Here is a 19,918-nt window from a genome sequence, read left to right on the forward strand (position 1 = left end):
CTCTAACTTTCTAAAAAGAAAACTTTTTCTGCAGTGAGCAACTTGCCATAGCAAAAAAATGGTTTTTGTTTCATTTCAGAGTTGCCTTATGCAGTCTCAGTGGAATTTGGAGTTTAATTATTAAATGTTTTCACTTTCATGTGAGGTTTGAAAGACAGTTTGAGTGTATGAAAGAAGTGCAAATTCCAGATGGAGATTGGAAGGTATGAAAAAGGACATTGCTTTTAGGAGTGTGAGTCAAACTGACGTCTGCTGGTGTCCTGCCATTCACTGTGGAATACTGAACATTTTTGCATAGAGAAAGGACGTATTTCCATAAAGACAGCTGTTTACCTGAGAATGTTTTTTGTCAGAAGAATCTACCAATCGTGGTTTTCTTATTAGCACTGTACTTGAGAAGTGTGTGCAAGGTGAATTACCTACCTGACTTGCAAACAATAAATAATTCAGTATAAGCCAGAAAGTCAAATAAATCTTCCCAAATACTTTCTATCTGCCTACAAAATAGACGACAGTGAGAAAGGGACTGCTTTGGTGATTTAATACTTGCAGATCTCCCACTGAAATGATCTGTCTGTCTGTCTGAAATAATTTGTGGTCTTTTACAGTATGTAATGAAATAATCTTTAACTACAGGTTTCAAAGCATGTTTCAAATATGGATTATGCCCATTTCACAAATGCTGGAGATAAATAGAGGGGGGGGCTTTAAATTTTCCAAAAGGTCATACAGCAAAGCAGAGCAAAAGTAGGAGTAGATTCCAGATGCCCAATCTACTGTTCTGGAAGGGGGGAAAAAAAAATGTTGGATTACAGCCATTTGTGGTCTTTACAGCACCTGAGCAATAAGAAAACTGAGATGAGAACAGTAGGGGAAAAAATAAAACCCAAGAGATTAGCGCAGATCCTCTGAAGCCCAAAAGACTTAGAAAAAGGACAGTAACCTTAAACTGTAATTACTGTTGTCATTTAGTGTTTCCACATGCATGATCTGGAGGCTCAGGGGAAATTACTGTGCTAGAGGCTATCTAAGCATAAAATAACAACAGAATTGTATGGAGGCATTTGTCCCTGGGTATAATCCAGTACTAACGGTCCTGCCTCTGCTCCTGTCCTTGCTTCCCCATGGCTCATTCCAGCTTTTCCCAGGACGGCGCTTCCTCGTCCTGGGTAGCAGCAGCAGCAGCAGATGGAGGAAACTAGCGTTAATAGAGATTTGAGTGAGAGGTCTTTGTGCTCAGGAGACTGTAACCTAAGTAACATTATTTCATTTACTGTTTCATTCTTTGCTGTCCAATAAGCAACTAGTTTTTTGTCTAAACTATGCACAAGTTATTTGACTGAACATGCTGCAGTTTATATATTTAAAATATATAGGTGCAGTGATTCCCAGAAGGTAAAATCCAACACCCCTCTGCCTTTGCATTTTCAGATGGAAAGAAGCAGAAAGTCAGGGAATTGTATGTCTTTGTGCTACTTTAGACCTTCTTTAGGCTATGCTACTGACCCCAAATGTGTGTTGATCAGCTAGGGAAGGTATGGTTTGTTAGAGAGATATATCAGTTATTTCTTAGCAATTAGGGTTGTGTAGGTGTTGCACAGTTTTTATTATAGTATTTGCTCATGGAAATTGGAGCTCTCTTGGGTTTCTGCAGGTAGGAAGCTGACATTTAGCTCCTTTCAGTTCTCCTGCCCCAGCTGCCAGGAGCATCAGTAGAACAACGGGACAAGGCATCTTCTTAGCTCTGATCCCAGACTGCAGCACTGCCTCTAGGCCGAGGTTCTGTCTTCTTTGAGTGCATTGCCCTCCGATGGAGATGTGGAATGAAAGGAAAAATAGGTTTTGTCCCCTTTGTGAGGTGGTTCAAAAACTCTTTTAGTATGTTTTGTCTGATTGAAACAGCAGCTATCTACCCACCCTGACTAGAGGAACTAGTGATTTCGATGAAAGACATGATGAATGATTTCCTTGAGATTTATGTGGTTTTTTTGTCAAGTCCTGAGTTAAATTGAGAGGGGACATATGAAGGGGAATAGGAGAGAACTTTTCTCAGTTCTGCTTTTATTTTTTCTTGTGAAGGTTGACAACAGGAACGGGATTTTTTTCTCTTCAGCCATATTTTCCATAAGGACCTCAGATAAGTTTTTACTGGACAACACAATAGCTTTCCAGGACTCTGTTTTCATAACAGATCTCAAGGAAAAACAAACAAAATAACCATCTGCTTCCTTCATCCCTGACCAAACCATGACCTCAGTTACATGCTTGTGTAAGGTATGAGGAGCTTGTGGTTTCTTCCTCTCTAAATGTTGCCTGCTTTGTGAGTTACGACAAAGGAAAGAAAAATTCCCCTGGATAGTTTCCATCACCTGTAGGCATCTGTGGAGGAAGAGGGTACCTGGCTCAAATGGGAGGGAGGAGAAGCATGTGAAGGAACAACACATGCCTCAGGTGGGGATCACACTGGGATTTTTGCAGTATTTCTGTGCAATTGGTTACAGGTGCTTATGCTGACCCCTCCACAAGCTCCAAGATGGAAATGCTGGAGAGGAGCCACCTGTGAGCCACCACTTACGAGGTGCACCAGCAGTGCACGTACACTAGGAGGTCTCCAGGTCATGTCCATGTATCATTGCTGCTTGAAGAGCCTGAACGTACCAATTCACGAGGCTCTGCATGCTGCTCTGGCTTCATAGTGTGCACCTCCTCTGGGCATCCCTGCTTACTCATTCCCCCTCGATACCTCAGTGTCTTTTCCTCACCAGTGGGTTGCGTATTCTGATTTGGTTACTTCTTTGGAAACAGACATTCTCCCCTGAAGCAAAGAATAATAATTTGTCCTCAGAAGTTCAGCCCAGCAAGTATGAACTTGAGTTCAACCGGAGGGAGGCTTTTAACAGTTTTTCTCCTCACAGGATGGTGTTAAACACAAGAGATAGACGTTTCTCCAATTTGCAGCAGTGCAAATCTGAAGTAATTTCACTGAAATGAATGGAGTGAGTCTGTATTTGCCCTTGGGCAAGAGGAGGTGGAACTTGGGTCTTTGCAATTCTGGAGAATTGAATCTCAGCCAAGAAGCTAATACCAAATGTACACTGCTGTTCCACTGCGGTGGTTTCACCTGGTGTTTTTCTCGGTGGTGTTCCTGAGTTTAGGTATTCCTGCCTCCTCTGTCCTCACTGTTTGTTCCTCTGACACCATTCCCACTTTTTTTGTTGCAGGGATAGGTGGTGTTGGGATAGGGAATATGATTGCATTTTAAAAAATTGTTTCTAAGCTAGAGCATTTCCCTGATCTCATTTGCAATTCAGTCCAGCGTGGCATGTGGCGAGATGAAACAAGAGGGAATAACTTCAACTGGGTTGGCCCTTCCTAAAAGGGAAGTGAGGAACAATGAGGGGCCCTACGCAGTAGAGAGGATGGTAATTTTCAGTCCTTTTCAGGGACCTCAGGGTGTTTTTTTTCTATTTTTTGTTGAGGTTTCCCCATTTTGCAGAATACTGTTGTTACCCTCAGTCTCATAAAATTACATTTTGAGCCAAGACTTTGGTAGTTTCATCCCTTACATAACTCCACTGTATCTTTGGCAGCGCTTCGTTGTTCATCATTTTCCTTTCATGATGGTCATTCATAGGTACAGCTCACCTTGCTCTTAAAGGAAAGGCCCAGAACAAAGGACATCATCTCCGATGTCATTGCGTTGTCAACAGCTTGCCAAGTCGATGATTCTGTCATTTAGCACTGGATGTTTTACACTTCTTCAGACTGCAGTGGCTCAGGACACACGGGACTTTATATCTCAATCTAGGCATCTGTTCAAACTGCCATAAAGTCAATCCTCCTGCTGTAGTAGTTTATTTCCCCAGATCTCCCTTTTGTTACTCTGTGAAGTACTGGTAGTCTCAAGCCACTTCTTCAGTGCTTGCCGTAACACAGGTTAATGCTGGCTTTTTGGAAATATGAAGAGCCCCTAAGTGTGTGTGCAGCAAGCACTGTTAGTATTAACCAGAGATTCATCACTTTTCATGCCAAAGAAATGTAATTTCATGAGGGAAGCTTTTCCGTTAAATTTTTATTCTGTGGAAACCATAACATGAATTGGGTCTCGAAGTTTGGACACAAAGAGTGATTTCCATAGAATTTGCATGCATCATTTTTGATTGCCTGCTGTGTGAAGCCTGAGCAAATGAGTTTCTTCCATGATCTGCTAAACATTTGTCTCAATGGAAATAAACTAGAAAGAGCACGAAGTATATAAATGAGGATAGCAGTTTACAGGAGTGTATGGAAATCTTCAGTGATAAGCAAAAGCATATTTAGGGTTTAGTCTTTCTCAGTCCCTTGGGGTACAGCCTCCTTTCAATGAGTGTGAATAGAGAGGTCCCTATTAATATTAATGCAAGTTATGTACGTGCAGTAGGAGGAAAATATACCCCAAAGTCTAATTATTTTATGCTAATAACTGAACTTGAAAAGATACTCCCTCATTCCTGGCCAAAAAAGCAGCGATGGTTCAAAGAATTTGCAGCAGGATGATCATTTTATCACTTCATTTAAACCAGCCTGTGCTCTGACCCGGTGGGGACAAGGGAGAATTCTGGCACCAAAATCCCTGCTAGTGCACATGCAACTCCAATTAATAATGAGTTTTGTAGTCTTTGGGGGCCACTTTTCATTGCTCTAGGCAGTGGATAAATAGAGGGGCTTGTGACAAATCTGAACCAGTTGGATGTCCTGGTCCCTTGAAATCAAGGCCGAAACCCCTTTGTTTCTAAGATTTTTGAAAATAATTTTAATTGTGCAGATGTGCTTTGGAGAGAGGCTTGGCCAGCAGCCAGCAGGACAGGCTGCTGGAGAACATGGGCAGGGATGTAAAAAGCCTCTCTGCTAAGGGGGTTGTTGAGAAAACCCGTAAAGAATATTCAGACCACACTTCTGTGCCTTGTACTGCCCTGTCTCCGTGACAAGCTAAGGAGAGTTTCAGCTGGGATAAACTCTGAACAAGTATTAATACTTGTCTCAGTTTCACACATTTTTCCTCCCCTGTTAATTCTCTGTGTGCTCTGTTAGGCTGGGGCCGGCTCTGTGCCCCAGCATGGCGTCTCTTCCCCGCTTTGTTGACCCCACCACTGCTCTGTGTTAGGTCTCGTGCCTACAGTCTCACACTAGATGTGATCCCATTGCCAAATTGCTTGTGTCCTGGTGACTTTCTTGTCAAGAAAAGAGCTGTAGACTTTGCCTGGGGAAACACGGGTTCAATATGCTGCTCAAGCCAGGCGCTAGGCAGTTCGCGAGTTCAGGGGCAGAAGGGTGGTTTTCTGGGACTTGCTGGCAGCCGGATTCTGGGATGAGGTGGGAAAAGTGCCCTGATGTAGATATCTCTGCCTTGGCCGTGCTCTCTGCCACCGTGCCGGGCACCAGTGAGCTTTGCAACTGCACTCTCTGCAACCTCCAAGGCAGGAATTGGAGGAGAACGTTTGAAGATTAAAAGAAAGGATTCTGACGTACAGCATGTCTTGACAAGGATCAAGGTCAGTCCTTTGAAAGTATGAAATTAAAAACTGATTTGGGTAAAGGCCAGAACAATAGGACGTCGGCTGTTTCTTTCCTTTTTGCAAACCAATCTCTTATTTCCCGGCTTTTCCTACCTTTCCTCTTGATACAGAAATTGTTCTCTAGAAACAGTTCTGTTTTGATGCTTCCTTTGTGGCAGATGGCCTGTCCCTGGCAGCTATACGCTGCTAACCCAATGCTGGATAGCAGCGATACATAAACCTCTGCTGATTTTATTAACGTGCTTTGTGACGGGGATCCATAAACCTCTGAATCTAGGAGCTGAAGAAGGGCAATTGCAACCTTTACGGTGTACAGCCCGATCGATACAAATCATCAGTCGCTTCCTCCTGGGCTGGGAAAGGCATGCATGGGAGCAAGCTCCCTTGTCTTTTCTGTCCCAGTGTATTTATGGTAATAGAATAAAGAAGTAGCTGTGCTATAAACAACTACTCTGCTGTTGGGTGCATAAGCAGATACGTGAATGTGAGCAGCAGCATAATTGCAGTTTTCCCTCTGTCATAAGATTGGCTTCTGTTTTGTGTCTGGCTTCTAGTTATGAAATTTCCTGAGAGAAGACGTTGTACAGCCCATGTAATTCCCACCAGGCAGCACTTTAGGAAGATCAGTGGTTTGCAATTCTGTATCTCAGAGATAGCAACAGATCTCTGAAGATGTTAAAAATGGACAAGAAAGGCTCACTAATCTATCACTACTGCTCATGCGAACCTTGAAGTTTAAGTATTACAGGTTTGAAATATTAGAATAAGCTTAGACTTTTTGGCAGTTGCTGCTGTATCACCCCGGGCAGGCAGCTTTGTAAAAATAGGCTTTGTTTTTTATTGAAGCTAAATGGGCCTTCTGCAGATGTCATTACTACCTGGCTGGAGAGATGTTGACAGCAGTGGGCAGTAATCAGTGTTAGCAACCTGCCTGCATGGTGCAGTGGGGACCTGAGTCAGAACAGAGGCTGCAGGAGATGCTGCAAGAGGAGTAAGTGGCCATTTGTGATGGCCTCCTCTGTCTGCACAGAGGTGCTCCCTTCCACATTAACTGAAAGAGATGCCTCTTCAGGAGGTATTCTCCCCAAATTCAAACTGCATCATTTGCTCATAAATCAGAAGAAATAGGGAAAGGAAAAATTGTTTTGAACAATGACAGTCTAGCACAGGTCACAAAAGAGAAGGATGATGTTCTGTAGGGCACTCACAGGGTTGCAGCCAGGAAAAAGAAATCAAAAGGCACTTGTGCCCTTTCTGAACCCAGGTTTGGGAAAGCCTGCATTCTGCATGATGGAGCCAACCTTTTCTTCACTGTCACCCCATGAGTCCAGGTTTTAAGGACCCACAGCTAGTTTTAAGTAACTGTTTTAATTCAGACTTTCTTAAATGAATTTAAATCAAATTGATTTTCAGCTTAGTTCATGCACTGTGTGTAGGACAGCAGCACTGATGTTACTCTGCCTTCCTTCCCTCCTAGTGCCATGATACCGTTTTTATTCTGGGAAGTTGCTCTTTAGCTGAGATTCTGGCAAAACTTTTGTATGAAAATTTTTCACTGCTACTGGATCCAGTGGGGTCCGTCTGCTTGGAAGGGCCATAAAGGGCAGAGGAAGCTGAAGTAAACTTTTACTCTAAGCCCCACTGCATGAGAGAGGAACCTCAAACAGCTCCCACCGCTGTTACTGTGACTGAACACTGTCATTGGGCTTGGGGGGCAGCTATATAAAAATGCTTGGTTTTTTGACTTAGAAGCCGTTCAGAAAAGGAGTGCACACGGAGAGCAAAATAAATCACGTAAAGGATGGGGCAACATGCAGTTCTTCAATGAGTGTGACATTATGGCATATTTACTGTTAACGTGGGAAGGGGATAATCTGTGCCAGTAATTTCATGAGAGAAAATGTGAATTGTATTTTTCCAAGCAGATGTTTCAAGGCAAATGATGAGCTATTAGATGAAATTTGAGTGGGAAGGAGGCTGTGGAGAATGAAGTGGAGTTATAGCACAAGTGGAGTTAAGATGAGTTATAGCACAGGTCAGAAGCCAGCTTTTAAGTGCAGAATCACTTTGGAGACTAGGGGGTTTATTTTCAGTGCATGCTGCAGAGTTACTTTAAGGTCTCACCCTCTCCTAATTCAGTTTCCCTAAATGATGATGCATACCTACACAGGCATATCGCAAGGCTCTTCCAGTCTGTGTAGATGCAGTATGCTTAAACGTAATGTCTGCAAAGCAAATTGGCATATTCAGAAAGAAAATGCATGAAGTTAGAGGTAAAGCTGCTACAAATGATGCTTTATGACTGGAAATGTGTTTGGGCATTAGCACAAATATTCACACATTTACAAGAATTCTCTTCTGCGTCAGGGTGGGTCAAAGGTACGTTTGGACAAAGAGAATAATTTTAGTCTTCCCGTACAAACCAAACCGAACAGGTTTTTCTCCAAGTGATATTTTTTTCCCAGTCCACGCTTATCTGGAGACTTGCTTCATGAAATAAATTAACTTAAAATCAACAGAGTTAGAGGAATCTTTAGCCTAGGAGCACTCTTGTTCTCTTGGGACGTATCAGATATTCATCGCTTGTGTGAAAGCAGCAACCATACTAATGGAATCTTTAAAAAGGAGGTTATATAAAGGTGGACTCTAGTACCTCTCTCCTTGTAGGACCAGTGAGCTATTGTGGAGCAGGAGGAAAGTCTTTTGCTGGAAGACTGCCCAGGAATATAAGAAGCAGTCCAAAGTTATAAATGAACAAATGACGACAAAGAGGGAATTATTAAATTGGAAGATTCAGCATCATGTGAGCACCTCTCTTCTTTGTACTGCATGGATATATCCAAAAGCTAGTCTCAACGCTGAAAGGTTTGCAATCTTAAAGAGGAACTGGGCCTGATTCCCATTTAAACTAAAACCCTTTTATACCACAGAGAGGCTGCAAATACAACTTAGACCTACTAGACTAGATACTGAGGTATCACCTCAAAGGTTGATGGTGGCCTTTGTAATAAATGAAAATCACTCCATGAAAAGACTTTTACTGTTGAGGAAGAAGAAAAAGGTGGGGGTTTTTTTTTTTCAAGCGTGATGTTTTAAGAAAGGTATGTCTGCAGTACGTGGCAAGGGGATATAAAAGAAGGGAAAACTGACTTGTAGCAACTAATTTTGCAGCTGAGAAGGGAGGATCTGCAGTCGATAGTGCCCTACATGCATGGGGCCCAATTTTCTTTTCTGTCACCAGGCATGCTGCTGTTTACACCTGCACTGAGAGGTGGTTATTCTGATTGATTTGGAGAGGCTGATCATTTCTGTGGCCCAGTTTAACTGGTGAGACAGCGAAGTGCAAAATTTACCCACAAGCGGCTGATAAAGTGTCCCTGTGGTTTGCAGTCTCTCCAGATCCACTGGGGAGACTAATGCATGTGGTTATAGCCCTTCTCCGGGGAATTTCTTTCTTACAGAGATCTTTGATTTTGTAACTCAAGTGACTGTCCTGCTGTCTTGCAATAAGACATTGTTTGAAATATACTTCAACTTTTCTGTCATTATATACCATAAAGTGTAATGTCAGCTTCTCTGTGTAGAATAAGAAGCAGTTTTTCATTCCTTTGGAAACTTCTTAAGATTTCAGAAATGCTCCTGCTCTCTTCTTGGCTTGTCTAAGCAGTGAAAAAATTAGAAATGAGAACAGAGTTCCTAGAATAGCCAGCACCTGTGATGGTGTAGATCCTGATACAGCCCTCATGCCAAACTGAGGAGAGCGCAGAGATGTGAAGCAGTTTGCTTGTTCTTGAGGCAGTGCACTGCATATCAAGATATCCAGGGCTTTTTCTCTGTCTGTCTTTCCCCTTAATACATTCTATCCTAGAGCAGAAAAACTTTGTCAAAGAGGGCATGATCCTATGAAAATTTCTGTTTTACCAAATTGGCATTTTCCATTGCAGACCATCCATACTCAGCATTCATTTTACGTTGCAGCCTAAACAACTCACTTGCATTTCAAAGTAGAAGCTAGAGGAGCACTATTGATTGCTTAGCTGAGCAGGTTGAATATGATCTGCAGCCTCCTCTTACACATTGATTCCTTGTCTCTTTACTCACTGCTTCCTGAATGTCACTGAACTGTGAGAGGCCTGCTAAATGGACAAAAATATTGATTTCTTTTCCCCTTCTTTTATTTTTGAAAGCTCCTTATTTACCAAGCACTGAACTAATATCAGGAAAACAAAAGGTCACAAAATAAGGCAGAAGCAAGTCAGTTCTTGCATATTTTTTTTTTTTAAATATGGACTTGGTTGAAACATGAGTTCTTTAAATTGTGTTTCTATCAAGAAAGGTTAATTGCCTGAGTGGAACCTTTGAGTTCAGGCTGTTCACCTTCATATTTTACTCTTGTCTGATTGACACTGAACTTCTGGGGCAGTTTCCTGAATGGCCGTACCTCTGGTGTTATGATTTGCAGTGATTTTTGCAGAGAAGTTAGTGAGCAGCCCCAACTATGCCGGGATTTGCTGTGCAAGGCAATCAGTAACAGTCTTTCGTCAGAGTTTAATGGTGCAGTATGTTGTCCCTGTTTTGTTCTACTGGGAGTGTGACACTTTGCAATACCATGTCCAGAGAGAGGGGGAAAAAGTTCAAAGAGCACAAGCTGGAGTCAAGTAAAACTGAGAAGACATCCCAAGAGGGATGACTGGGGACAGCGTAAGTGTCCAGAGACTTTAGTATCTGCTGATGGTCTATATAAACTTAGAAGTGTTTGGGCAGGCAAATGGGGCTGGTTAGAGAAAGTGGAAAACTAGAACTGGTCCAGAACATCTAAGTGTAATAAGCGAAAAAAGCAGCAGGTCCTTGATATCCAATGACACTGTTTCAACTAGTAACAAAACAAAAAAAGTAACAGCAAGGTAGAGGGATGGCTAAGAACAATGAAAAATGGACATATTTTACAGTGGACATGACTTTTCCTAGAAATCAAAGCAATTCTAATGCTGTCTATGCTTGTCATTATGAAAATGGCCATTTAAAAATGTATAAAACAAGAGTGATACAAGTATTTTGATGGAAAGAGATGCTTTTTTACTGTCATGAAATCTTTCAAATTGAAAAACAATTTCTTCCTCTGTCCTTTCCTTAGAAATGGTGGGGAAGGTTGTGTTGATAAACTTTAAAGTTTCAAAGGACTCGTACTTTAACAGCTGCTACACCTTTGCTGTAGCGGCTCTAACTGCACCTAACAAGGAGTGGCAAGATAGCTTGGGGAAAGAGTCCCTGTACAGAAAATTCCGCAGGGATTAATGGATAGAGGTAGAAGAGGCGCTTGGAGACTCTGTTATGAATAATCTGCCAGAGACACCTACGGTTAACAACAGGGACTCGTTGCTATGTATGGAGAGATCATGAGAACCTTTGAAAGTTATTAGCTTGCTTGAGAGGAGCAGTTGTCATTTGATTAATAAATATTGGATGGTCAGTGACACTCACAAGCCCCCTGACATCCCTGCTCATTCTTTCTGGGCCTTGAAACAGGCTCAGAAAGTTTGAAATCAAGCAGATGGATCCAGCTCTCTCAAGACAAAAGGCATCAATTTTCTGCATTGCTGTGGCTGGATGGAGTCTAGCAGCCTCACCACCCCAGGTTATGGGTTCAATGGCAGAAATGAGCTGTCCCCGTTGCCACTTAAAAGTGATTCAGTTTTGTTCGGTTCATCTGACTTTAGCTACAGTTCAAGTAGGTCTGTACTTTCTTTTTGCTAGGGAGGAGAGTCAGCATTATTTCTTTTATTTTGTAGCAGAGTGTCACACAAAACTTGGTTACTTTGGGACTTTAACAAAAATGTAGAAGAATGTGAGATGGATGCTGCTTTTTGACATCTTCAGAGCTTACCAGCAAGCAGCTGTCAGACAATACAAGTGATGAGTGTGTACTCTGTGAATGGGATCAGTATTTCCCTAATAGATATATCTCTTTTATGTTACTCCCTTATGGAGCGGATGGTAAAATTAAATGTCTTTGTGTTTACTTAGAAACCAGAGGTGAAAAAGACACGCTTATTAACTCTATGTGGGGTTCAGGAGCAGAGGGGTTGTCATTTATGGATAAGATCCTGAAAAACTGCTGTAGGTACATGATATCCCATTCTCATTGCTTTTTAGAGAGAGTTAGGCGTGCAGATCACTCTGGCTCACTTGAACTTTTCTGCTGCCGTCTTTGTTGCCACCATGTTTCTTTAGATATCAGAAACTGATGACAGCAACAGTCAGGGCAGCTTTCCACTAGCTGAAAGTCGTTTATTTGACAATGCCTTTGTGCAGCTGGACACACTGTTCCAAACCACCTTCATGGGAGACTGTTTCCAACTTCTTACTTCCCTTCAGGAACAGACCTGTGTTGACCCTGAGGCTTTAGAGAAAAAAAGAACCACTACTTCCTTTGGTTGATCATCTCACTGCTATGTATGTTTGTTTGTTTGTTTTTAAGAAAGCCATGCCTACTAGATGTCATCAGTGGAACTGCCTTTTTCCTCTGGAATTTGTCCCGAATTCTCCCATTCTGAAGTTCTTGATTCTTGAGGTTGGGGTTGTGTGTACTGTTCCACTTTTGTGCACCCGCTGGTATAATTTAGTAAATCTGTCATTTATGCTCAATATAACAGAGTCATTTAACTGCAGGAGCTCACCAGTACAATTAACCCTGTTCCGTCAAAACGAGGAGCTGATTATCTTGGCATTCACAGGAGCATAGAGCACAGTTAGAGTGCTGTGGTTTCTGGCCCTCCCGGAGCAGTATTGCAGTCAATTGATTATTTTGTTAATTTGTTCTGCATCAGTATCCTGCTGGTTTATTATCATCCAAGTGACATTATGCACCATGCATAAGTACAAGTATATTAAAAATCAATACTTGAACCTTTTTTCCTTGTAAAGCTCTTATCATCCATGGGCTACCTTCTTTGATACATGACCTTCATTCTGATTACAACACAGCTAGTAACTTTTACATGATTTAGTCACATGCTAATAAAGTAGATACTCAGATTTTGCTCTCTACTTAATCCTGTATCCTAACGAAAAAGGAATAAATGAATTAAGAATGAAATAAACAAAAGGCTGTTATTGCTGATAAATAAGCCTAATTTTGAGACAGTAAAATTCATGCTATTTTAATAAGAAAATCTCGTTCCTTCACTAGGTTCTAGTAAATATCGTGCTTCACAGGCTCAAATCATTTAGAGATTCTATTATCAGAAGCCTGAGTCTTACGAACGCTGTTTTTCCTGCTTCAGATAGAGAAACAAGTATTTAAAAGATGGCGTAAGGTTGCATTGTGCATTGGATTGAGGGCTGGATTCCAGGTCTGAACTTGACACAAGTACATGGGGTTATGGCTGTTATAAGACCAGAATGTTTTCCAGTTATTTTCTACCATTGCATATGCAAAGATGTTCTCTCGTGTATGTGTTTTTGAATCTTATTAGCTGCGACGTGATACTTAATGCATTTATGGTACTGATGTCACAGGGAGGCCTGCTCTTCTTTAAGAAGAAAACCATAGGATCAGAAGCAGAATCAGATGCGGTCCCTCTCCTGATCTAGACTAGATATGAAAGCACAAGTTCCCAGCTCCGGAAAAACACCACTTTTCTAATGTCGATACCCAGTTGGCAAGAAGACTAGGATTCTCCCGAGTCAGCTATCTGCAGCCCTAAATGGGCAGTTCTCCACTCAAATCATTAGATTTGCATCATCCTTTTCCAAGTTTGTTCTATTGGGGTTTTTTTCCTGAAATATATGGGTGTTATCTGATCTTGGGATCATTGCTTTCTAGACACATTTTCATCAGGAGAAAGGCAAGTTCTTACCTTGTGCTGGCTAAGATCCTTATACAAGGCAACTGAATGAGGCAATTTGTAGCTTATGTAAGTGACAAGCTACCAAGGCCTTACCCAAACCTTTCAACTCATTTCATGACAGAAATGCCTAATCTTTTCTGGATGTGATTGTATGAGTTACCATCATTTGCGAACGTGAGGAAAACCCCCTTGTTTCTGTAGTGAAAAAGAGGCCTCAGAATTTCTGAGACTGTTACATCTGTGGATGGTAACATCCTGTACGCCTTTTCTGCATGTGAAATATTCAGAAAACAGCCTACAGAGTGGTTTTAGTTCAGAGAAGGTTTTACCTCCTTGAGGGGTATATTTCCTTGTCTCAGGAAATTATACTATAATGTAATATAATATAATACAAAAAATAAATTATGTTTTATTGTGAAGATGGAACAAATCAGACAAATGAGATGATCCTGAAGAGGGAAACCAGCCTGTGCTATTTCTGCAGATTGCTCCCCCACTTCCTCCAGGTTGTTTTAAAGAAAAGCCAGGGCTCCGCAGCATTGCTTTTTAATTAGTAGAAATCCTTTTGTACTAAATCCTAATTCAGAGCCTTAATGCAGCAGGTCCTGCAGAGCCAGCAAGCTTGCGTGGGAGCACAAGCGCATGAAATCTTCTTTGGCATCCCTTTAAGTGAGGGTTGGCTTCTGTTCATAATTGTTTTCTGTGGTGACAGCTCGGGGTTTGCAGTTGCAAGCAGAGAGGCAGGGGTGGTAACGGAGGAAAGCGTAATGACAGGTGATTGCTCTGTTGTCTCCATGGCATCACTGAGCCTTATCTTAGAGGTACCAAACAGTGCGCTTATACCTTTCTTTGCTCTGTACAGGTACCTGGTGCCACTAAGTATACCTAGTATGGGTCCTGCTTAATCACTGCCCTCTTTCCAGCTTATTTTGTATTAGTTTTTTTTCCTTATTTTCAATCTGCTCTGCTTTTAATGAACCTTCACAAGTAATGGAAACACATGTATAAATGAAAGCACCTACCAATTCAATATTTTATTATTTGGTACCTTTAGTTAAGGAGTTAGAATTCATACAAATAGATTTTCAGAAACATTTGATACTGCCTTTTCAGGGCACACTGCCCCATCCTGCTCACTATGAATTGGTATTAGGTTTTCAGGGTTATAATGAAGCAATATAGCTGTGAGGAAAATAGCTTTTAGCCCCCATCAGTTCGATTCCAGTTTCATCTCAGCCTTAGGCACTGCACTGAGCACTGTCTTCTGAGGCTCCTGCTTTAATTAACGGAGACAGAAGGACACCTCCAAGAATGACTCAACTGATCTAAGATCTGATTTAGCCTTTGGATGAATTTCTCCTCTGTTGATTTTGACTGACACTATATGAGTTACTGCGACACAGCGGTGTAACTCCCGTATATGTATTCTTAATCAGAAATGCCAAAGCCACACATGTAGAAGTGGTTCTCTGAGTTATTAGATTTATTTAATAACCATGCATTTTTTTCAAGAAAATGCCTAAGGAAATGTCAGGGGTCTTACTGCCTTCTTGCTGCACCTCAAGGTGTGCTCAGTTTATGGTTTTAAGCATTCCTCTTTGATCAATAAGGCTAGATTTTTTAATATTTTTTTTTTAATTAAATGCTGGGACTCTTCATGCTATCTTGGTTCCAAGTATGAGGCTAAAGAGTACAAAAAGAGTATACCAAACTGACAGCACTTCTGCAAGGTCTGGGAATATGTTAGCACATGTTATAACTCCAATTACAACCATTCAGTGGTCTCCTTTAGGAGTGCTCTTTTACATAGGTCAAATAAGATGGTTATGGCCTGACATTTATAGCTCCTGCCTCCGAAGATATTTGTGTGTCTAACTTTTCTTATTTTCTGCAGTGCTTACTTAAATGTTTTTGTGGATTTGCTGTTCCTAAAGAAAAGGATCTCTCAAAAACTATGGCTACTTGTGTTTCATAACCAGTATTTTCATATCTTACACTTTAGCCAGTGTGGTCTGTTTAGTGGATTTTTTGCCATTTAGTTTTCTTGCCAGTGTATTTATCACTTATTTATTGCAAGGATAATCCCTGAAAGTAGATTGCTTTACAAGACGTGTTTTTGAGAACCTCAGGAGTATGATGAAAGCACACAACACCAGATTTTTTTCTCCTAGCAAATCTCTTTGGCAGGAAAGGCTATCTAATACTCTGAAAATGCCCTGGAGAAAAATCTGAAAAAGTAAAAGCGTGGTTGAGACCTGCATCCTCATTTTATCAAATGCCTGCAGCTTGAAACAGAGATCATATTGGGAATTAGTTAAATAATTTTAGCTTCTCATAACAACAATGTTTTGATTTTGGTGGCAATGAAAAAGAAAAGTATGGCAAGAAGATCCATGGTAATAACGATGCCTGGATAGAGGCTCGCTCTTATGCAGATTGTTGGGTGTCTAAAACATGTTCAAGCTGTAGCTTTCCTCCAGATAGGACACATCTGGGTGTCTCTCCCCCACATGGCCATTGTAGTAGTCCTAGAGCTCTCTACCTCTTTGTAAATTTTGACTGAAATCAGTCACTGGTTTAGAAGTTGCAAATGAATGACACAGACACAAATAGTGCAATTTCATAATCCTTATCTCTCATGAAAACAAGGATAAAAAATCTTTGTATATGTGGTTAAGAATCTTGAGCTAAAGATGTAAAAATTAACCCTTCCAGGTCAGGAAAGCTGTGCAACAGGAAGGCTTCAGCAGAAGAAAGCGAGGATATAGAGACATCAATGACATTGACATCAACATGAATGATCCTTTATTTACGAAGCAATGGTACCTGGTAAGTTTTGAAAAAAAATCACAGTAATCGTAACTAAATAATTGGCCATTCTGTGCTGTTGCAATGTTTTGCAAGAGTTATTTCCAAGTATGTCACAAGAACTTGGGAACGGATCCAAGGCTCGGTCCTGTTGTTTTTAACTGTACCTCTTTTATGCTGGGAAGACCCAGCACATTTCAAGAGCTAAATTTCATTTCAGTCAACGGAAAGATCCTTAGAAGGCTTGAAAGAGAACTGTATTGGTATCCTGTGGGCATTCCTGGTGTGCTGATGTGACCCCTAAAACTGCATATGAATCATGTCTTTGAGCTGTTGCCAGGTAAAATATTGTTATAGAATTATAACAAAAAGTTCTAGTGTATTGGCTAGAAAAAGTTGAGGTTTTTCTTTTCTTATGGAAATTTGGATATTAATTGATTTTCTTCTGTCAAAAGCAGAACAGCTGAAAACTGATGAATTTTGGCTTAAGCTAATGTCAAAAGAAATTAATATTTTGCTAAATTGTTTCATTTTTAATGTGTCATATTTTATAGGGAGAAGTCTTTAGCCATAAAAGAAAAATTAAATTTTTACATGGAAGTAGCCAAAATGATATTTTTCTATTTAAAAAGTTGATAAAGTGATTTCGGTCAGTTTTAATGTTGCAACCTATTTATGATGAAATACTTAGTAAATGCAGTACTGCCTTGTTAACTTAAGAAGGGTCTTTTTGCTTAAGAGTAGTGTTTCTTATTCTCTTTCCTTTTAATCCATTTCTTATGTTTTATGAATCCATCCAATAGGGCTGGTTTTTTTTTTTTTCCTTCCCCTAAGACAAGAGTTTTCAGATGAATGAGGGCGCATTAGCATGGATGGGACTTCATCCTTGATGAGATGATAAACTAAAGTGTGGATTAATTCACTTCTTTCTGGTACTTCACTCAAAATGTTGCAGTGATAAAAATAACAAAATTTTTATGAAGCTATACATTTTTTTAGATTATGAAGTACACTAAAATGTGTTTTGAAATGAGATGTGTCTGACACAAAATTGAAAATTTTTGCATCTGGAACAGCAAAAGCCATGTTATTTTTCCACAGAACTTGAGAAATTTGCGAATGAGGTTGGTGAACATGAGTAATGCCTGAAGATACAGGGGATTGCCTGTACTGCAGAACTGCAGAACCACAGAATCACACACACACAAGGTTGGAAAGGACCCTTGAAGTTCATGTAGTGACCTTACCTGTTTAAAGAACGGCTAACTTGGTTATCAAAGAAGTTGTTTCTGGCACTAAACCCAGTGGTCATGAATTTCAGTAGATCCCTGCTTTCAAGAAAAAAGCATTTCCTGCTCATAAAAAAAGTCCTCTGTAAAATCCATTGGTCTAACTTTTTTCTGGATTGACCCACTGCCCTGATATGCTTAAGTAGAAAAGTCCTCTTTTAGGGTCCAAAAGATTCAGTGTTTAACCAAATCTTATAAACCACAAAGAAGTGAATTTACCCAGGGTTGTTTTTGGTTTTTTTTTTACCGCTGCATTATTGCAGTAGATATGGTTATGTACAGATGTGCACTCCAAAGCAAATGGGATATATTTTCCATACCGAAGATACATGCAAAGACATAAAGCAAAATTCAGTGGTTGTGGAAATCTGTCTGTCAAGTAAAAAAAGCTATTCTTCTTTTTCACTGATGTATTAGATTAACACTGGTCAAGCAGATGGGACTCCTGGACTTGACCTTAATGTAGCTGAAGCATGGGAGCTGGGATACACAGGGAAGGGAGTAACCATAGGAATTATGGATGATGGTAAGTGAAGACTGAGTGCTAATTTAATATTTTTAAGTAGCTTTTTCCACGTAATCAAAGTCAAAAAAAGATTAAAAAGTAATAATGGGTTGCTTGTAGTGGTGAGACTACCAGCCTCCATAAAGACTTAGAGATCTTCAGGGAAAATATGTTATAAAGACTTCACTAGGGATACTGAAGCATGGATATCCAAGCATTAAAAGTAGTTTGCAATTATCACTCAGGTATCTTCCAGGGCACACTTTGGCCATTAAGCCAAAGGAAAGACTCCTCTTGACTTCTGTAGGCACTGATTGGGGACGTAATTGCTGTGCAAAAAGTACTTAAGAAAATGTTTTCTGGGTTACATTATTCTCAAAGTCATACTTGACAGCTGAAATAATTAAACACTTTCATGCTGAATGTCAATAAAGACCTGCATATTAAATATATTACTAATTTGAGGCTAAGTTCAGGGAAGATGAAGATAAAAGGTACAGTTGAAGTCACAGCTGTTCTACTCATGGGTTCCTTGCTGATGTGCAGGAATTCTGTGCATTCTCTCAACACTTTTCTTTGGGCTAAATTTTGAATGTTTTCCTTTTATGGTGACTGAATAATATTAAAAATAAATACATAAAATGTCTGCATCCACATATGTTTTCTAGGGTCAACTGAGATCTGTCCTCACTTATTTCTGTTCCTCATCTGCTTACTCCTAAGGCAAGGGTTTTGTGGAAGTAAGAAAGTAGACTCAGACATCTGTATATTGATGAGAGATCAATCTCATGTGAGAGATGATCTCTCACGTGATGTCGTGAGAAATCACAATTTCACTGATCCCACAGAGGCAGGATTTAGCTTTCAGAATAGCTAGGCATGACTGTGATGGGGACGATGACAAACTATTTGGGCTTCAGGTCAAATAAAGCTGTTGGACCATCAGATACAGCTTTTAGAGAAGAGGGTAATTTGCCTTAGATTCACTTCCAGTAACTCTGGAAGAGAGCACCTGAATAACATGATTCTTCATTGAGACTTTTGTTGTCCATCTACCATTTGGATCAGTAAGGCTCTCCACAGATACAAGGGTCTCTTCATGCAAATCAAGTGCTAAAGACCCTGCATAATGGGAGGTAATTGTTTCATCAGAATAACCACGATAATACGACATTCTCCTTGCAGATAAAATTGAGCATGTAATAGTGTGGTGGTTGGAGGCACAGGGCAGAGTAATGATCAAAATGTAACATGAGATTGGTGGCCGTTTCTTCGTATGTTTTAACTGGGTATGTAATAGGTCAGTTTATCCCATCTGAGTGTACATCTGCTGCTTCTGTTACGCCATCCACTGGGATTTGTACGTTTGCCATATGTAGAAAGATACTATGCATTAGAATGAGTATATTCCGCACTGCTGCCCTATTACAATCTTTAGCACGCCACCAGGGTGCGGAGCCTATGCTCAGATATTTGCTAAAATGGTCTAATCCAACGTTAAAAGTTCTCTTTCATACACGTAATCCAAAATATTTGCCTTAGTGATCTCCCCAAGTCTAGTTTAGGTAATTTTCTGTCTACTTAGTTCACAATTTTCGGTGGTTAAAAATACTCCTTTTTATATCCTGTACTCATCCAGTGCTTACTGATCTTGTTAGTTTTGCTATGCTTTGAGATGATAGAACTTGTATAAAGATAAATTGTGATTTAAACTAATCTTAATAAGTAAATATGATCTAGTCTACAAAACAGGTCAGTAAATGTTGTCGCTGAGCTCATCTTCTCAATTGGCACCTGGCTTTTGACATAAATGATTGAAAACTAGCTGGGACTGCATCAGAAATGGTACACCAGTTTAAAAGTCCACATTTAAAAACTGGAATCTCAATTCAATTGGTTGCATTATTCACC

At 40.4% G+C, this 19,918-nt stretch overlaps 1 protein-coding gene across 2 annotated transcripts in view; it reads left to right on the forward strand.

The window, feature by feature from the left end:
• PCSK2 (proprotein convertase subtilisin/kexin type 2) overlaps positions 1-19,918 on the forward strand; it is a 106,208-nt gene that overhangs the window by 34,202 nt on the left and 52,088 nt on the right. Inside the window, exons 1-3 of one of the 2 annotated variants that reach the window (XM_050893410.1) lie at positions 16,189-16,234; positions 16,434-16,553; positions 17,920-18,028. In XM_050893410.1, coding sequence (XP_050749367.1) covers positions 16,533-16,553; positions 17,920-18,028 — 130 coding nt within the window. In that variant the 5' untranslated portion in view covers positions 16,189-16,234; positions 16,434-16,532. Of the gene's footprint in view, positions 1-16,120; positions 16,235-16,433; positions 16,554-17,919; positions 18,029-19,918 lie in introns of those variants that run through there. The other variant, XM_050893409.1, reaches the window with a different exon arrangement.

This window comes from Gymnogyps californianus, chromosome 3, assembly GCF_018139145.2.
Source record: "Gymnogyps californianus isolate 813 chromosome 3, ASM1813914v2, whole genome shotgun sequence".
In the NCBI taxonomy this organism is placed as follows: Eukaryota; Metazoa; Chordata; class Aves; order Accipitriformes; family Cathartidae; genus Gymnogyps; species Gymnogyps californianus.